General features: G+C 28.9%; 2 protein-coding genes across 2 annotated transcripts in view; one reads left to right on the top strand and one right to left on the bottom strand.

Annotated features, from left to right (window-relative positions):
- Window positions 1-5703: 5703 nt before the first annotated feature.
- On the bottom strand, window positions 5704-8607 carry Gdi (GDP dissociation inhibitor). The gene has a single exon (XM_014415293.2). It carries the CDS (start codon window positions 8493-8495, stop codon window positions 7167-7169), a length of 1329 nt encoding a protein of 442 aa, XP_014270779.1. The 5' UTR covers window positions 8496-8607; the 3' UTR covers window positions 5704-7166.
- Window positions 8608-8978: 371 nt separating this feature from the next.
- LOC106685053 (phospholipid-transporting ATPase VD) overlaps window positions 8979-16720 on the top strand; it is a 197078-nt gene continuing 189336 nt past the window's right edge. The window contains 3 exon segments of the mRNA XM_024360218.2: window positions 8979-9120; window positions 9318-9462; window positions 9546-10123. Of these exon segments, the coding sequence (XP_024215986.1) occupies window positions 9328-9462; window positions 9546-10123 (713 nt within the window). The 5' untranslated portion in view covers window positions 8979-9120; window positions 9318-9327.

The raw sequence follows: 16720 nt of genomic DNA, 5'->3' as shown, positions 1-16720 counted from the left end.
CATGTTTGAACAACTGCTTGGTTATTAATTAGATTTTGCTTTAAAGTTGAGAAGCTTTATAATCATGCAGCTATAAAAACTATTCATTAGTTTAATCATCTGTTTAACCTATCGCTTTGAACAGCCCTGATGAACCCTTGCAAAGTGGGGCAAAACGTCGGACATTAAATAGTTAAAAACTATTTATTCTTTTTTGACCACAACCCTGACCATCTTCCTATATTTATTAATTTGTTTCCTCATTTGATCTTCATTTTTTTTTTTTTAGTCCTCCTATCCTACCTTACTAGACCAATGGTTGTGCAAGGAGGTGATTATGTCAGAATCACTCTTGACCACCAGTTTTTATCCAATTAAGGGCTCCAGAATCCACAGTGTTGACTCACGGCTACAGTGTAACAGAAAATAATTTTCTGCCCAACCAGATTCAAGCCTGGGTCCTTGGAGTTAGTAGTATTGTGCCTTACCACAGTGCCACCCCACTACCCATATTTATAATTAACATTATTTTATAAAATAAGCTTATGGAAAATAACCTTCAAATTAGTAAAAAATAAGGTTTTTTTAAAATTTAAACTAAATAAAACCAACAGTAAAAACTATTTTTATTTTTATTCTTATCAGTAAGAAGTGCAATTATGATTTTTTACAAAACTCCCTATGAATAAAAGTCATTGATATAATAATAAGATTTTTCATTATAAAAAAAATAAAAAAATTGAACACACCACTCATAACTAGTACTAAGAAAAATAAATATTTCAACTGCTGATAAAAATTGAATTGATAACAAAGAAATAAAAAACTATATTAATATAAGCAAAGGATGTCCTGCCGTATCTGAGTGTAGGCCAGGAAAGAGATAAGGTTTAAGAAATTATTCTTATCTATAATGATTCCTACTGATAGAATAACTATTTTAATAAAACATAAAAATAAAAGTCAGGTAATTAATATTAGTATCAGAGAATCCAAATACAATAAGACAATTCCTAAAGCACTGGGAAATTGTAACTTAATAATAAAAAAAATAAAAATTCAACAGACAGAATTTTTATGCAATAATAAAACTTAAAATAACCAATTATTTTCAACTAATCTCCTATTAAAGTCCTAAAAAATTATTATTTAGAATTAAAATAATACGATAACAAAATGTGTTTTGGATATTAATATTATTAATTTAAATATTAACTATGTACAGAAAATTATTCCTTATATTAATATTCTCTCAAATTAAAAACAAAAATTTTCTCTCAAATATTATGAACAAAAAAAAATGAAATATAAAAATTTAAGCATTTATTTCCCAAGAGTATCTTCTCTTCCAATAGGATATATTATCTATTTTATTTTTAGAACAATGCTGTGTAAGAAATATTCTTTATTTATATATCTTTTATAACTGGTGTCTCAAAGGACCTAGTATTTTTTTATATTAATATATTTAGAAATATTGTTATGTATAATTTCAAGTTTGTTCGTTATTATTTTATTACTATGTTTTTCTGAATTAAGGTTGTTGTCTCATTTTACTTTTCATTTATTTGATGAAGGCCTGAAATTCAGGTCAAAATGTCGGCACAAATAAATAAGTTTTACTTATTTGTGTATCTTGACTGCACCCTCCGACCGTCTTCTCCTCAATATTATATATATTGTAATAGCAATGAACATACATAGTACCAAGCCATATTTTCTATGAGTTGTATATTGAAGTAACATTTTTCAAAGATATGGCAGATTAAAAAAATCAAGTTAGTCAACAAAAAAGCACTATTCCTGATTGTGAGTTAAATTTATTTCATAAATCGATAGAACGAATCTTGGCTCTCAAAACTTTATTACAATAAAGAGATAATGTAACCTATAAGTCATGCTTCCTGACCTGATTGTAATACTCGAGTGTCAAAATATAGAATAATAATAAGAAAAAATAATTTATCGGTGAGAGCATGATATAATACATGTGATAGCACCACTTATATCACACTTACTATCTTTATCAACGCAAGGTTACAAATAGAAATTATTACACAGTATAATATTTCAAAAATAGTTCTTTGAATCAACTCAAATTTATCTTTATTGTATTACTATTAAATAAATTTATTAAACTTTATTTTCATATTAGTAATCATGTTTCAATATCAAGGCCAAGGACATATTTTGGGTTTATCCTTGAGCAGATAATACCATCTGCAGTCTACAGTAATAATATCAGCAAAATTTTAACACTAAGCATTACTTTTTGTTTTATTACTAATGCATCAATTAATAATTACTTATTAATGGAAGATTGTTGATTGACTGTGTGTAATGAATAAAAGAATGGTCCAGGTGCGATCAGAAAAAAGAACTCAAATAATAATTAAACTATTAAAACTTGTAAGTATAATGCATCCAAGATGAGTCTGCCTGTGGCTAAAGGGAGAGGAGAAATGCGCAGTGGCAAATGTTCTCCCACCAACCCTCTAGTCTTATCTCCACTAAGTCTGTTCCAACAATCACTCCTGACTGTACAGAGCATGCGTAGTACGTGCTTTCCCTCCCAAATCCTGTACTGTGCATGCTCCGTACAGTACTAGATTGTCATAAGTGGTTGTTGGAACTGATTTACTCAGTTGACTGGACTACCTTTTCTAACCTTTCCTTTCCTCTCCTCAAGCTACTTCTACGCCTTTAGAAATAGAAATCTTTATATCAGTTTTTCAAGTTTACCATGTAGGGTAAACTGGGCTGAGGGAAATCAATCTACTCTCGCACAAAAAATGTGATCATGAACCTGTTTAAATTCAAGAGGACAGAGGTTATAGTGGTTCAATCCATGTTTCCTCTGTTATGAAAAGAAATAGATTAATGAAAGGAATATGGTCCGGGTGCGGTCAAGAAAAACTCAAATAGTAGAAATATACTAATTTAATGAGCCAACGTTTCGCCCCACGTTGCAGGGCTTCTTCAGGGCTATTTTGACGGCAGTCAAAACTAAAAAAATTTTTATTACTAATGCATCAATTAATAATTACTTATTAATGGAAGATTGTTGATTGACTGTGTGTAATGAATAAAAGAATGGTCCAGGTGCGATCAGAAAAAAGAACTCAAATAATAATTAAACTATTAAAACTTGTAAGTATAATGCATCCAAGATGAGTCTGCCTGTGGCTAAAGGGAGAGGAGAAATGCGCAGTGGCAAATGTTCTCCCACCAACCCATTTTTTTTTTTTTTTTTAGTTTTGACTGCAGTCAAAATAGCCCTGAAGAAGCCCTGCAACGTGGGGCGAAACGTTGGCTCATTAAATTAGTATATTTCTACTATTTGAGTTTTTCTTGACCGCACCCGGACCATATTCCTTTCATCTTCACACACGGTCAATCAATAATCTTCCAGAAATAGATTAATGCATTTATCATAGGTAAATCAAATTCTAGACCTAAATATACTACAGGCAAACCTTATCATGGATGCACAATAATTAAACTATTAAAAATTGCCATACCATTTTGTAATTCTTGTTTATTTATACTTTTTAATATAAATCTTAATTTTAACTGTTTGTATCTTTTTAGCTCTTAAAAGGCTCGCATTAAACAGTAATTGAATTATTTATTGTGACCAAATATTTCAACCCACTTTGCAGGGCTTCATAAAAAAGATACAAATTAAAATAATGGAACTAAGCATGAGAATAAATAACATGAAATAAAAGTAAACTAAGGTATGGCTAGAAATGATTTAAAATATGTGAAAGTTTACATAAAAAATGAACAAGGTAAATTAAAGAAAATAAAAATATGTGTACTTGCAAGTATTAGACAATAAACAAAAACTGATTTAATAACAAATAAAATGTAGATAAAAAATAAATATAAAAATACAGTACACACTAAAAGATGGAAAATAAGGGTTAAGAAAAAAGAAAAATAGTGACACCCACACTTTTTAAATATAAACAAGGTAGGAGAGGGGGGAATGGAACGGTTAACAAATGACTTTGCATTTGAAAGAAAAAGACATAAGTTAAGATAATTTTAGGAAATATGAAATGTTGGCTCACAATAAATAGTTGAACTACTATTAGAGTTCTGGCCGCGCCCAGACCATCGTTTTCTTTTTATATATTACAAACGGTCAATCAATAATCTTCAAATTTATTATGAATCAATATACTCTAAAAGTGTGTGGTTGCATCATAAGAGGCAGAAATAAATATCTAACTTTCAGAGTAAAAATTAATTTTTCAAAGACTTGATAATGTAATACTGGCAAAACTAATAATACACATCCGAGAAATGATTGGTGTACTAATAAAATAAATAATATACCAATCAAGGACTGTTAGATTTATGAGATTTTTTATTTTATATTTAATATAGAAATTAAATATAATACTATACTAGAAGGGTACCTGCTGCCCACCAAATGGTGAACCAATCCCCATCTTACAGAAATTATACAACAGTCCATTTAATTGTACTAATCGTCGCTGAAATTGTATAACTGTAATTTGCATGTATTGTGTAGTTCAGATTGTATTATATACAAAATATATTGTGTATTGTATTATTTTTTCAATATCCAAGTTTTTCTAACTATACAGGATTTATATTTTCTATTTGCTGTCTGATTCAAAGGTTTTCTAACTGTTCAGGATGTAAGTTTTCAAATAATCTCTTCTTTAACAATTCCTATCTTTCATACACCTTTTCCATTTTTTTTTTTTTTTTTTTTAGGAAAATGCATTCTTCATGAATTAAACTCAATTTTTATTATTCGACCGTATATGTAAAATAAAATACTACACGATGATCACTAAAACCTTTGTCATCATAGAGAGATCAAATCTCTTAGTAAAGAATGGCTTTGTAAGAAAATGTAAAATATATATTCTTTATAATCTTAAATACTTTCTTGAGACTGGTTAATGTTGTTAAAATAAATAATTTATATCCATTATAGTCTCAAAACCTTTTATTTTCTTTACAAGTCTGATGTTTCGGCCATCTTCAGGGACTATCTTAATACAATTTTTGAACTAAATAATTTAAAACCACAACTTCATGCAGGCTATTTTGCCCAGGTCAATTGAACAATTTCTAATTAATCAATATTCACATTAAAACAAAAAATAAAATTCTTTATCACAGTCACTTATTTGTTAAAATAAGATAAAATTTATTGGATTGTAGTGAAAATTGACTAATTAGAAGTTGTTGAATTGACCTGGGCAGAATAGCCTGTATGAAGTTGTGGTTTTAAATTATTTTGTTCAAAAATTGTATTAAGATTGTCACTGAGGATGCCCGAAACGTCGGAATCGTAAAGAAAATAAAAGGTTTTGAGACTATAACGGGTATAAATTATTTATTTAAACAATATAATATATATTCCAAATAACGTTGAAGATGATTTCTGAAAAGTATTAAATTTTGATTAGAAACACTCATCTTGTTAGGGTATAGTATACACTATCATATTTATTTCCATTCCCTCATAAATCTTAATACCTTGAAAGTAATGATTTTTTGCATTAAAAATGGCAATAAAATCATCAAATTTAATTTTATCAACCTACTTCAAATACTGAATTCTTATCAGTACCGGTCTTAAGAAATTGGATAAATATAATATAATATTATCAGTATTCTACAAGAAAATAAATTATTATAAAAACTTCAGAGAAGCTAATAAAGCAAAAGAAATAACTCAGTGATTTATATTTTAATAATAAAAACAAAACAATATAATCACAATTCTCATTATGTTCACATACACCACTAGATCAAATGAAAGCAATAAGTAATAAAAGCTGCAAGCAAATAAAAAAAAAGTATATTTATATTTTTGAATAACCAATATTCATGAAGTTTATAAATATAATATATAAAGTGTTATACACCCAATAATTTAAAACAAAAATATTTTCATAAAATATAACGTCCAATACAAAAATATTTGTAATACAACATAGTGGTGCAGTTTTGGATGAACATATGAACTTGTTTACTAACATTTGTTTTTATTTAGAATCACATCGAACAACTACATTAAGAAGTTTTCACTTTTTTTTTTTAAGAGCTCATAAATGACAAGACGGAACACCATTCCACACAATTTGAAAAAATTCTGGCGTGGCTGAAAGCGACAAGTATATTAATCAAGACATGAAGAACTCGTGACAAATTAAAAAAAACAAAACATCTATGATAAATTAGTTGCTTAAATGTGATTCATAACAACCATGATTATGTTATACAAAAAGGAATGGTATATAATATCTTTTAACTAAGATTTTCAAGCAATGTAGTCCACAGCCTAGCCAAGTAAATAAAATTTTAGCTTATTAATTAGGACAAACCTGGATATATCATTATATACAATACATTTACACAACAGTATCTTCAATTATAGTGATTGCACATCTTTTCAATTAGAAACTAACTCAACAAAACGCATACTTTCAAATAATAACATTATTAACTGAATATTAACATTAATCATTGGCATATTTATATCAATAGAGAGATGAATAAGGATATAAAATAAATGAAGAGTATTGATATGTTTAAAGTGACATAGACTATCTTAAAGAACCAGCATCAGTTAAAATTTCTAATGATAGTTAATGATTATAATCAAAACTAATATATAAAATAATGCGGCAACATATACATGCCTTTATTTTTAAATAATTGCAATAAACCATGTAGAAAAGAAACTATATAATGTTCAAATATATAAGAAAATGATATATATTGTCCGATAATTACACTAAAACATACAAAAGCCCATGTAAATCAGCAAATTATTTTTATGAAGCAGTTGGTTAAAATTTAAGTATTTCCTTTTAAAAATTAAATTGATTTTAATGAATATTAATACAATTGAAATAGAACTGTTAGTATTATGGAATTACTTAATATATACTTCAATGCAAGAATTGATATATAAATATTTATAGTTTCTATTCTTACTCACTAAGCTAAAACAAATGCGATTGAACCATCAAAAAATTAATGCCACAAGAGGTTTGGCTTAGTTTGAGCCTTATTTTTTTTTCTTCTTTTTAAATTACACCAGTCAAAATGGACCTTTGTACATAGGAAATAGTTATATCCAATTCAGCAGAAGATGACCAAAAATCCATTACTTTTTACAATTCTTTTCATTGCTCTTCATCCCCGAGATCATGCTTGACTTTTGAAAAATCAAATTCTTCACCCGTACCCCTTTTGAATATGTCTAATACATCAGTACACGTTGTCTCGAAGTGTGTAGTTGCATCATAGGAGGCAGAAATAAATATCTGACTTTCTGAGCCCAAGTCAGTAGCCTCAAAATAATCAGATATTGTGACAAATGTTTTCTTGATGGGGCCGAGTAGGTCAAGTCCAGGTTTTATTTCCTGTTCTGGATTGTCAGTTTCGACAGTAGTAGACACCATAGCAATGAACCACCCCTTAGCAGCTACTTGATGAGTATAGCTAACTTGAGAGACATAGATGTCTGATCTACGGTTGACTTGTTTCTGAGGAATAATGATCTGAGTAGACAAAGCATCTTTAGTATTAGGAATAGGATGATCCATCAAACATATACACCTTATTACTTGACCAGTTTTTTTTACTCTGTCCGGAACGTAAGATGGGTCACAATAAACTTGTTTACAACGAGCAATTTCTTCTCCAGACCTAATGCCGATAACATGCCCATTTTCTAAAACAATTTCATCAACTGGTTTATCAAGCATATATGTACCTCCATAGATAGCACTTAATCGAGCAAATCCTTGAGGCAATTCTCCTAATCCATACATAGGATATAAATAAGGTGACTTTCCATAACGAGCAAGAGAATCGCTATACAGCTTGATTTTTCTAATAGTCTGGATTGCAGGATCATTTAGATAATCATCATCTCTGTACAAAGCCAAAGCATGCCCAGTAAAATCTTGAGTATTTTTGTCCAAACCAAATTTGGTATAAAGTTGCTGAGTGGTAGTACTAAATGGGTCTAAATCTTTCCAAGTTTTGGGGTCATCTTCCTTGATGTCTTGAACGAATATGAGAAAATTTCTAAATCGCCTTTTTTCAAACATACCCATCAGATCAGATGCCAGGGCTTCTTTTTGGTCAACAGGAACTTTAGATATTTTTCCTCCTTTGTAAACATAGCTTCCTTCAACTGACTTGAATTCTAAATATTTAGTGACTCCTGTGTGAATAAGCAACTTCACCAAGAGCCCATGGGCCATTAGAAATTTAGGAATTAGATCCACATTCCAGTCTCTTCCTCTTCCATATGCTTCATCGGGAGGTGGAGCCCCAAACCTGGAGAAAAGCTCTTCCAAGGGAGTAATGGAAGCGCACTCTCCACCATAATATTGGTTGCGGTCAATGTGTAATACTTTCTTACCCGAGACTGATAACATTCCACTGAGAATACATTCTTTAAGTCCAGTTCCCAAGACAATTGCATCATATTCTTCATCCATTGTTTAACAAAATAAACTAAATAACTAATAACGGCAGTGAAAACACTATGGTTGTCCTTAACAAGAGATAAACGTAGGTCAATTTTCTCTCACAGTGCTTGCAACCTCTAGTTGTTTAAAACATAATAGCAATTTCAGATACAATCGATAGATTAATTCTATTAAAAATAAAATAAAATACCCTGCTATTTCAAGAAGTAAAAACAACACTTTTTAATAAAGTAAAAGATATTTTATTCCCATTGAAAACGGTTTTTTAATAAAATTTCGCAATAGTGTATACACCATTATTGATTTTTATTTTTTATTATTTCAGATATAAAGATATTTAAATAGACTTTAGGATTTTTAAAAATTGTTTTATGTTATAAGAACTCTGAAATAGTTTATTTTCTTTAAATAAAATTTTATACCATAACTGTCAACTTCCATCTGTTAATTTGTTTATAGATAGCGCCACATTTCAACTATTTGCTGAGTGGAGTTCAGTTCTTGCCTGCGTGTGGGCAATGACGTTCATGTAGTGGTTAGTTTTCGTGTTGTCAGTGTTTATTTCTTTTATGATTCTTTTGTGTCCTTACTCAGAAGAAGGTAGTTGTTCGCAGTAGAAGTAATATAACCTATGGTATGTATTTTACCCTTATTTTTGATTTAGTTGTATTGATAGCCCTTTTTTGATAATGGAGCTAGATGTCTTTTTTAAGAACATTTGGATGAAACACAGTTGTATTATTTAATAGATAATTATTAACATCATTTGTGTCATTGGTACCTGATACTTTCTAAATTTTCATAGTTATATTATCCTTTACAATTCCTTAGATGATTGAGAATGGCAGATTCGGAGCCACTTCAGAAAGGGCATACGAGAAGTGTGAGTGCAGGGGGAATGGCTATGATATCCCCTGCACCGGCTCGTCCTTCTGCACTTCGAAAAGGACATCAGAGAGCTTTTTCCCATGGGCAGGTAAAAATATTGTCCTTAGTGTATACTTTGCCTTACCAAATGTTATTGATAAGACCTTACATTATGTTTAATTTTTTGTTTAGATCACCTCCGAAGATGTAGGGTTTGTCAAAGGACATAATAGAGTCAGTTCTAAAACTGATTTCATTCTTCCTCCTGGCCATAAAGAAGCATCTGAAACTCGTAAGGGGCATTCAAGACAAGCTTCTAGAACTGAATCCATTTACACTCTTCGTCAGAATTATCAGCCATCAAAACTAGACCAATTAATAAACTTTATTCTTAGAAAAAAAACGAAAACCGAGCTTGAAAATCGGACCAGAACAGTAGTGCCGAATCACATAGTGCCTCCTCGTACACCTTTAAGTTCTCATCCCAATGGTTACACTCCGAACAATAAGATAAGGACCACAAAGTATACTCTATTGACTTTTATACCAAAAAACTTAATGGAACAATTGCATCGAGCCGCAAATTTATATTTTATATTTATAGTGATTTTAAATTGGTTGCCATGGATAAATGCATTTGGAAAAGAAATTTCAGTTATTCCAGTTTTGTTCGTTCTTGGTGTTACTGGTATTAAAGACTTATTTGAAGATAGAAGAAGATATGCTAGTGATAAGAGAATCAACAATTCAACATGTCGAGTGTATTGTAGGTGAGTAAATACATCTTTTGTTCTCAATTTTAGTTTTTTGTTTTATATGTGTGCATGTCTACTTTGCAATAAGTTCTGTTAAATGAGATTCATGACAATGATTTCCATAATTACAAATGAAGTCATAACAGTGTGCTTTAAAGTATTTCATATTGATTTTAATTGTTATCACTCTTTAATCCTTCAGTATGGTCCTTTATAGACTTATTAATTCACTGTTATTTTTAAAAATTCTTAGTTCAGTTTTTTTATTCAGTATTTAAGTTTCTTATAATTTTGTTGTGCTATACAGATGCATTTTTCATTATCATTATACTTAATGATTTTTTATTATTAACCTTATTTTTTGTTTGGAATTTAAATATATATGTATATATCTATTTAAATTGCTTTGATTTTCGAATAAAACAAATTATTTTGATTTGGAATTGATGCATTCCGTTGAGTGTACTGTGGACTGAGGTTACTAGCTTTGGGTCAGTCTGTTGGATTACATTAGTGAAGGAAGTAAATCCTGTCTGTGGGACTATCTTTGGAATATGTACAATTCAAAATAAATTGATAAAACTTTTTTTTTTTTTTGTCAGGTATGCAACTATTAAAGGAAAGCATTGATATGTACATCTGTATATCTTACCAATTCTGATGTTTAAAATATATTTATTGAAAAAAGAAATAATAGTTAACCAGTGTCTCTAAAATTTATTAGGCCTCCTAAATTAATAGTTGAAATATTAAAAATGATATTCTCAATATGTGTTAAAATACATAAGTTCCCCCTCTGGTCTGTTAAAACTAGATCTTGTTATGAAGTAGTTCCAAGGAAAGAATGTTCATTTTGTCTACATTCTTTAAGTTGCTTTTAAAGCTGAAGTTAATTAATGGTATTGTTAGTTTTGTGATGATTTATTAATGATATATGTAAAGCCAATTGTATTTTAAGATAAATTATCTGCAATTATTAAACAGTTCTAATTCAATTTGCTTCACTTAAGATCATTGACATGGCCATAATTTCATAATAAACATATTCTAATTCAAGGTGAGGATTACTGGAGGGCAGTGATAAGAAACATAACATTTATGTATTGTTATGCAATCTTTCACACATTTCTTATCCAATAAATTTAATTCTATATCAATGGAATAATTGCTTCGGTTTTTGAATATTTATTTGTCACAGCTTATATTTATTTAATTTACCTAAGACCAAAATTAATTTACTAACTTGTTTTACATTTTGACCTTCCTTTTATAATTTGAGTAATATAGATTGTGAGGGTTTAATCAAAGTGACTTTAAAAAAGAAACTTTTTGGAAAAATAACTTCTAGTTCTTATTATTAGACAACTTTTCGACCCCAAATATGTACATATGCGGAAACATTAGACACTTCCTATCCTCTCTCAACACTTAAAAAGTGGGTACATAAAATTATTGGTAATTCATAAATTTTTAATTTTTTTTAGAACATCCTTGTAATCTTATCTGGGAAACGAAAATTATGTTAAAAAAAAACACGTCCATAAATAGTAGGCTGTTCTCTCTATAATAGAAGCATTAAGATCAGGATGTTTTCAGCACATAGGAAGAATACCAATATAATACAAACAATTTTTTTAATTTCGCAATATGGAGAGATGTAAAAAAAAAAAAAATCAAATAAGAGATAGAAGCAGGAAATGAATGAGGAAAAAACCACCTTAGTGGTTCAAGAGAACTGGGGAGACCGGAAACGAATTTGCGGATGGCAGAAACGAAATACAAATGACCTTCAGGTGTGGAATGGTTAATTAAAATAAATCTACTAATTTATGAAGTATTTCAAAATTACGATAACTTTTAATTTAAAAAAAAAAATCGTCTATTGATTGTTATGATTATAAAAAATATTGGGTGTTACGTATTAGGACACTGTCGAGTAATTTAGAGAGATAAACTCGTACTAGTGCAAAATTTTCCATATATATATGTTCAATATTAGGAAGATACTCCATTTTCAATTAAAGAAAAGAAAATGAAAAAAAAAAAACATGCGTTTAGTACCTTAAATCGTTTAAAATAACATCGTACGTAATGATTCCATAAGTATTTCTTTCAATTTGCTATTAAATTCCACCTTTTAGACCTTTTATTTAATAATAATAAAAAAATAAAATTATTCGCAATCTACGTGTTTAGCTCGTAAATTGTCCTTCAATAAGTAGGCATAAAATTACCATTTTATGTGTTATTCCAATTAGTGTCTAGTCTGTTTATATTGCTTGACATACGAAAGAAATTTTAATATTTTTTTCTATAGTTCTTTATTATTAATTAACATTCCATATTACGTATGACCAAAATACAATTAAGGTTGTACAGTACAAGTAAAACTATTTTTAAAATTCATCGGTCTGTTATGGAGTAATGAAACGAGCTTTCATTTAATTAATATCTCCACGGCCTTATAGAAAATCACATAAAACAATACATTAATGTCTTATTAAATTTTGATTAATAAATTTCGTGTTGGTTACATTATCAGAAATATAGTAGTTGGACTATAACTAAAAGGTCAGTCGTGTTCGATTATATTTGATTACATTAGAACGAGCTACTTAAAGGTCAAAACCAGACTGCGGTCGGTCGCTGCTTCTACGATCTTGTCCTATTAGAATCTACAGTTCATATTAGCTCTTTGGAAATGAAAAATCGATTCTTAACTCTGGGGCTATTTCCCTCAAAATTAAAGCATTCAGTCGTAAAACATGTTATCTGACAAAACGTTAATTTTTTTACTCTGTTAAAATGTTTTATTTAATGTAATTGTTTTTTGTTTGATTACATTTAACAACTTTTTGATAATAGAATGCTAATTTTTGAATTATCACTACTCATCTTACGAGGTAATTAAAGATACAAATTTTAATATTTACTTCGTTGAGTATAATTTTTCATGCATGTATTTATTAATTCATTTTAATTGACTGTTTCATAGATATTACCATATTAATGGAATATTTAACTAAAATTTATTATGATTTTGATGTTAAATTTTGGGGGAAATTTAATTAAGTTGTATAATAGAGGTAGTCATGATCTTTAGTTTAACATGTTAAAGTATTTTTATTTATTGCTATTTACAACTGTACATTCATATACATACATCCAGTAAATTCGATTTTAGTTTATAAGGGAGTGATACAGGCGTGTAGAGAAACTGCCCATTGGTAGTACTCTTGACTTTTTACATTAGCAGGTCTCGTGGCCATCTCCTTTTCAGGCGCCTCGGAGGATTGTCAGGAGTGGAAGAGGAAGCAAGGTTAGAAACTAGTGGGTTTTGGGTGATAAGGGAGTTTATAATGGAAGGAATGGTATCTGATTCGGACTAGATCGGTTACATATGGAACATTAAGGTCTTTATGTATTATTTTATTTGTGACAAAGTAAGGAGCATTGAGGCTTTTGGATTGTAAGATTGGATATGAGAGGAATTCGAAGGTTTAGTGGAGCCCCAAAGCTCAACTCTGTATGTCCAGATTAGCCTTATGGTCTGTCTTTTCTAATGCATTGTTAAAATATTTTGAATGGAAAAAGTTGTGTTAAATAGAGAAATATTTCCATTCACATACATATTTAACCTGGTCGAGTGTCGGTTAATAAATCTGCTAAATGGTGGATGACGTCACGCAATTGACCAGCTGAGCTCGACACCATTTTGTCTTTTGTTGTTTTGATAGGTTAGTAATAAAATAATAAAGTAATGGATAAAAGTAATAATGAAGTAACAGAAAGAAAAGGGTGGAAACAAAGAACAAGTGAGGTAGTGGAAAGGTGATGTGACAAAGCTGATATAGATTTTATTATCTCATTAAGATTACAAGGTTATAAAACAAGTAGCCCATAAAATCCGCTAGGAGCTTCTCTGTACACATTACGTTTGGCTGCTCACAATTCTATATTTAGCATTTAGCATGTAAAAATCTTAAAAAAAAAAAATGAATACTCCTATTATTTATGATTTTTAAATACTGTAATATTTTAAGTAAAATATCCAAAGTAGTTTTGTAAAAACTAAAAATCCTTGAATTAGAATAATAGTAGACTAAAATAATAATGCACTTATTGAATAACTAAAAAATTTCAATGTCAAAGAAAATATGTAAATATAGGTACCAAATTTAAAGTTTTTTTACCTTTAAAAATTACTTAAATATTTTTCTATGATTTTATTTTTTTTTTTTTTATCTAATGAAATTGATTGCATTTAAGGGTATTGTTAGGTTTACTTTATAGTAAGCTGTGTGGATTTAAAATTATTTTATTCATTTGTTGGTATTTACAACTGTATGAAAAACATATACAACAAGTTAATTTGATGTTAGTTAAAAATTATTAAAATATTTCTTCTGTTTTTTTTTTTGTTTTTTTATAATAAAGTTGATTATATTTAATGGCATTGTTGATTTTTCTTTATATCAAGTGATGGTTAAGTTGTATGGTTAGGGATAGAAGAAGTGAAGTAAAAGTGTTTTTTTTTTTCGGAAACACATGGCCCGACTCCATCATTGAAACATCCTTAATTTAACTCACACTGGTTGTGGAGGTCAGTTCTAAAAGGCACTGTTACTTTTTCCTACTCTCTCGTTTATTTCACTTTTCATCTAAAATTAATGAGAAAAAAACTTAATATGGATTTATAAATATGGCCTTATATGGATTACTACTTCCGTCTATCTTAGGAATATGTAGTAAGGGGAAGTATTACGATCGTGTAAAATTTACAATTCGAGTTTATGACGGAAACACACGTTTTGAGTTATCTAAATCCAAATAACCAAGTCTTGTAAATTCATCTGTGTGTCTGTGAATAGACCAGCTCAAAAACGAAAAAGTGTACGAAACTGAAGTTCCATGTTTATTGCGGGTATTCGCTTGGGTTTTGGCAGCAAGTTTCTCTTTGAAATTTACCGTTTCATTTTTTTTTTTTTTTTTTTCGTTTTTATCCAAAATGGCTCTAACGATTTTGATTAAACTCGTCAACAATTATTCCATTCTTTTTTATCACCTCAAGATAAGGAAATCATTCATATTTGTTTTTCTTATTCTTCGGAAAGAGACGGAAATTTAGTTGATGTAGGCCGAAAGAAGAGACATTCAGATTTTTTTTTTTTTTAATAGATTTATTTATTGATAGATATTACAATCTGCCACACAGTTGTGGGCAATAGGTAATAGTGATGAATGAATGATCTCATACATACTAAAATAAAATAAATAAAATTAAAAAAAAAAATAATAATAATAAAAAAACTCTCTGAAATAAAAAAAAAAACTCAGCTTTCTAACGGTTCTATTAACATAGGAATTGGATAAAATAAAGAAGAGTTATGAACGGTTATATGTATACAATAGTAATTGGAAAAAAAAAAAATCCTTCAAATAATAAAGTTGAAAAATTTATAATTTTTAATTTCTCTGAAAAACAGTATTTGGTTGTTTGAGATGACACTAAAACCGAATATGAAATGTTTTTAAAAAAAAAATTTTCACCTACTTTATCCGGAGCCATATTAGGTTTTTATAATTTTTCGTAAATATAATATTCATATATAGTACAAGAGCCGGGAAGAAAAAAAGGCAGTTATCTCACCACAATTTTTGATTACTTTAATGAAAACTATGTATAATTACTAGTCAAAATTGATGAGTCTTCCAAATATAGGTAGGGGGAATAAGAAATGGCGGCTGGTTCAAAACGTTAAAAATAATAAATTTTTCATTCGGAGCTCTGTATCTTGAAAACTACCAACAACACTAGAGAAATCTAAGAGAACATTATTTAAAAAAGAGTAAATTTGCTGAAATATTAGCCCAAATAGAGCTATTTACGTTCAATAGTTCTCGAAATATAGCCTTTAAAAAGCAACATTTCATAAAAATGTACTGAAATATCAGTAGTTAGTTAATTTATTTTTAGAAATATATATCTCTGAAACTATGTGACGTATAGATGTCTATTAGCATTCAAATTAAAGCTAGTTTAACGCAATAGTAAGGAATAGTAGTTTTCATGATATTTGCTAAAATAAATTGATTTATAGTTGTTCGGGCAATAAGTTTAATTTATGAAATACTTTATTTCAGAAACCATAGGACGTACAGATGTCTGTCAGCACTCAAATTAAAGCTAGTTAACATTACTATAAAATAGTTTATAACATTTATATTTGTAGGAGTAGTAGTTTTTATGATATTTGACAAAATAAACTCACAAAATGTTAATTTCTAGTTGTTTGTATAAAATGTTGGATTTTTGAAAAAATATATCTCTAGACCCAGGAGACGTACATATGTCTGCCAACACTCAATATAAAGGAACTTTAACTTACTGTAAAGTAGTTTATGACACTTATCTTCTTAGGGGTAGTAGTTTTTATAATATTCCCATACGAATATAAATTTGGCAAATGAAAATTTGTCCGAACAACAACATTTCATGAAACTACTACTACTTACGAAAATAAACGTCAGAAACTACTTTATAGCTCATTAAACTAGCTTTAATTTGAGTGCTAATAATAGACATATATAGATATCTCTCTCTCTCTCTCT

The sequence above is a fragment of the Halyomorpha halys genome, unplaced genomic scaffold, assembly GCF_000696795.3.
Source record: "Halyomorpha halys isolate HHAL.00 unplaced genomic scaffold, Hhal_1.1 Scaffold1.1, whole genome shotgun sequence".
Classification (NCBI taxonomy): Eukaryota; Metazoa; Arthropoda; class Insecta; order Hemiptera; family Pentatomidae; genus Halyomorpha; species Halyomorpha halys.
The sequence above is the reverse complement of the archived record's forward strand: the minus strand, read 5'-3'. Positions and strand labels throughout refer to the sequence as shown.

Coding starts and splice junctions, on each gene's coding strand:
- Gdi (XM_014415293.2), bottom strand. CDS start 8,495: ATGGATGAAGAATATGATGCAATTGTCTTGGGAACTGGACTTAAAGAA.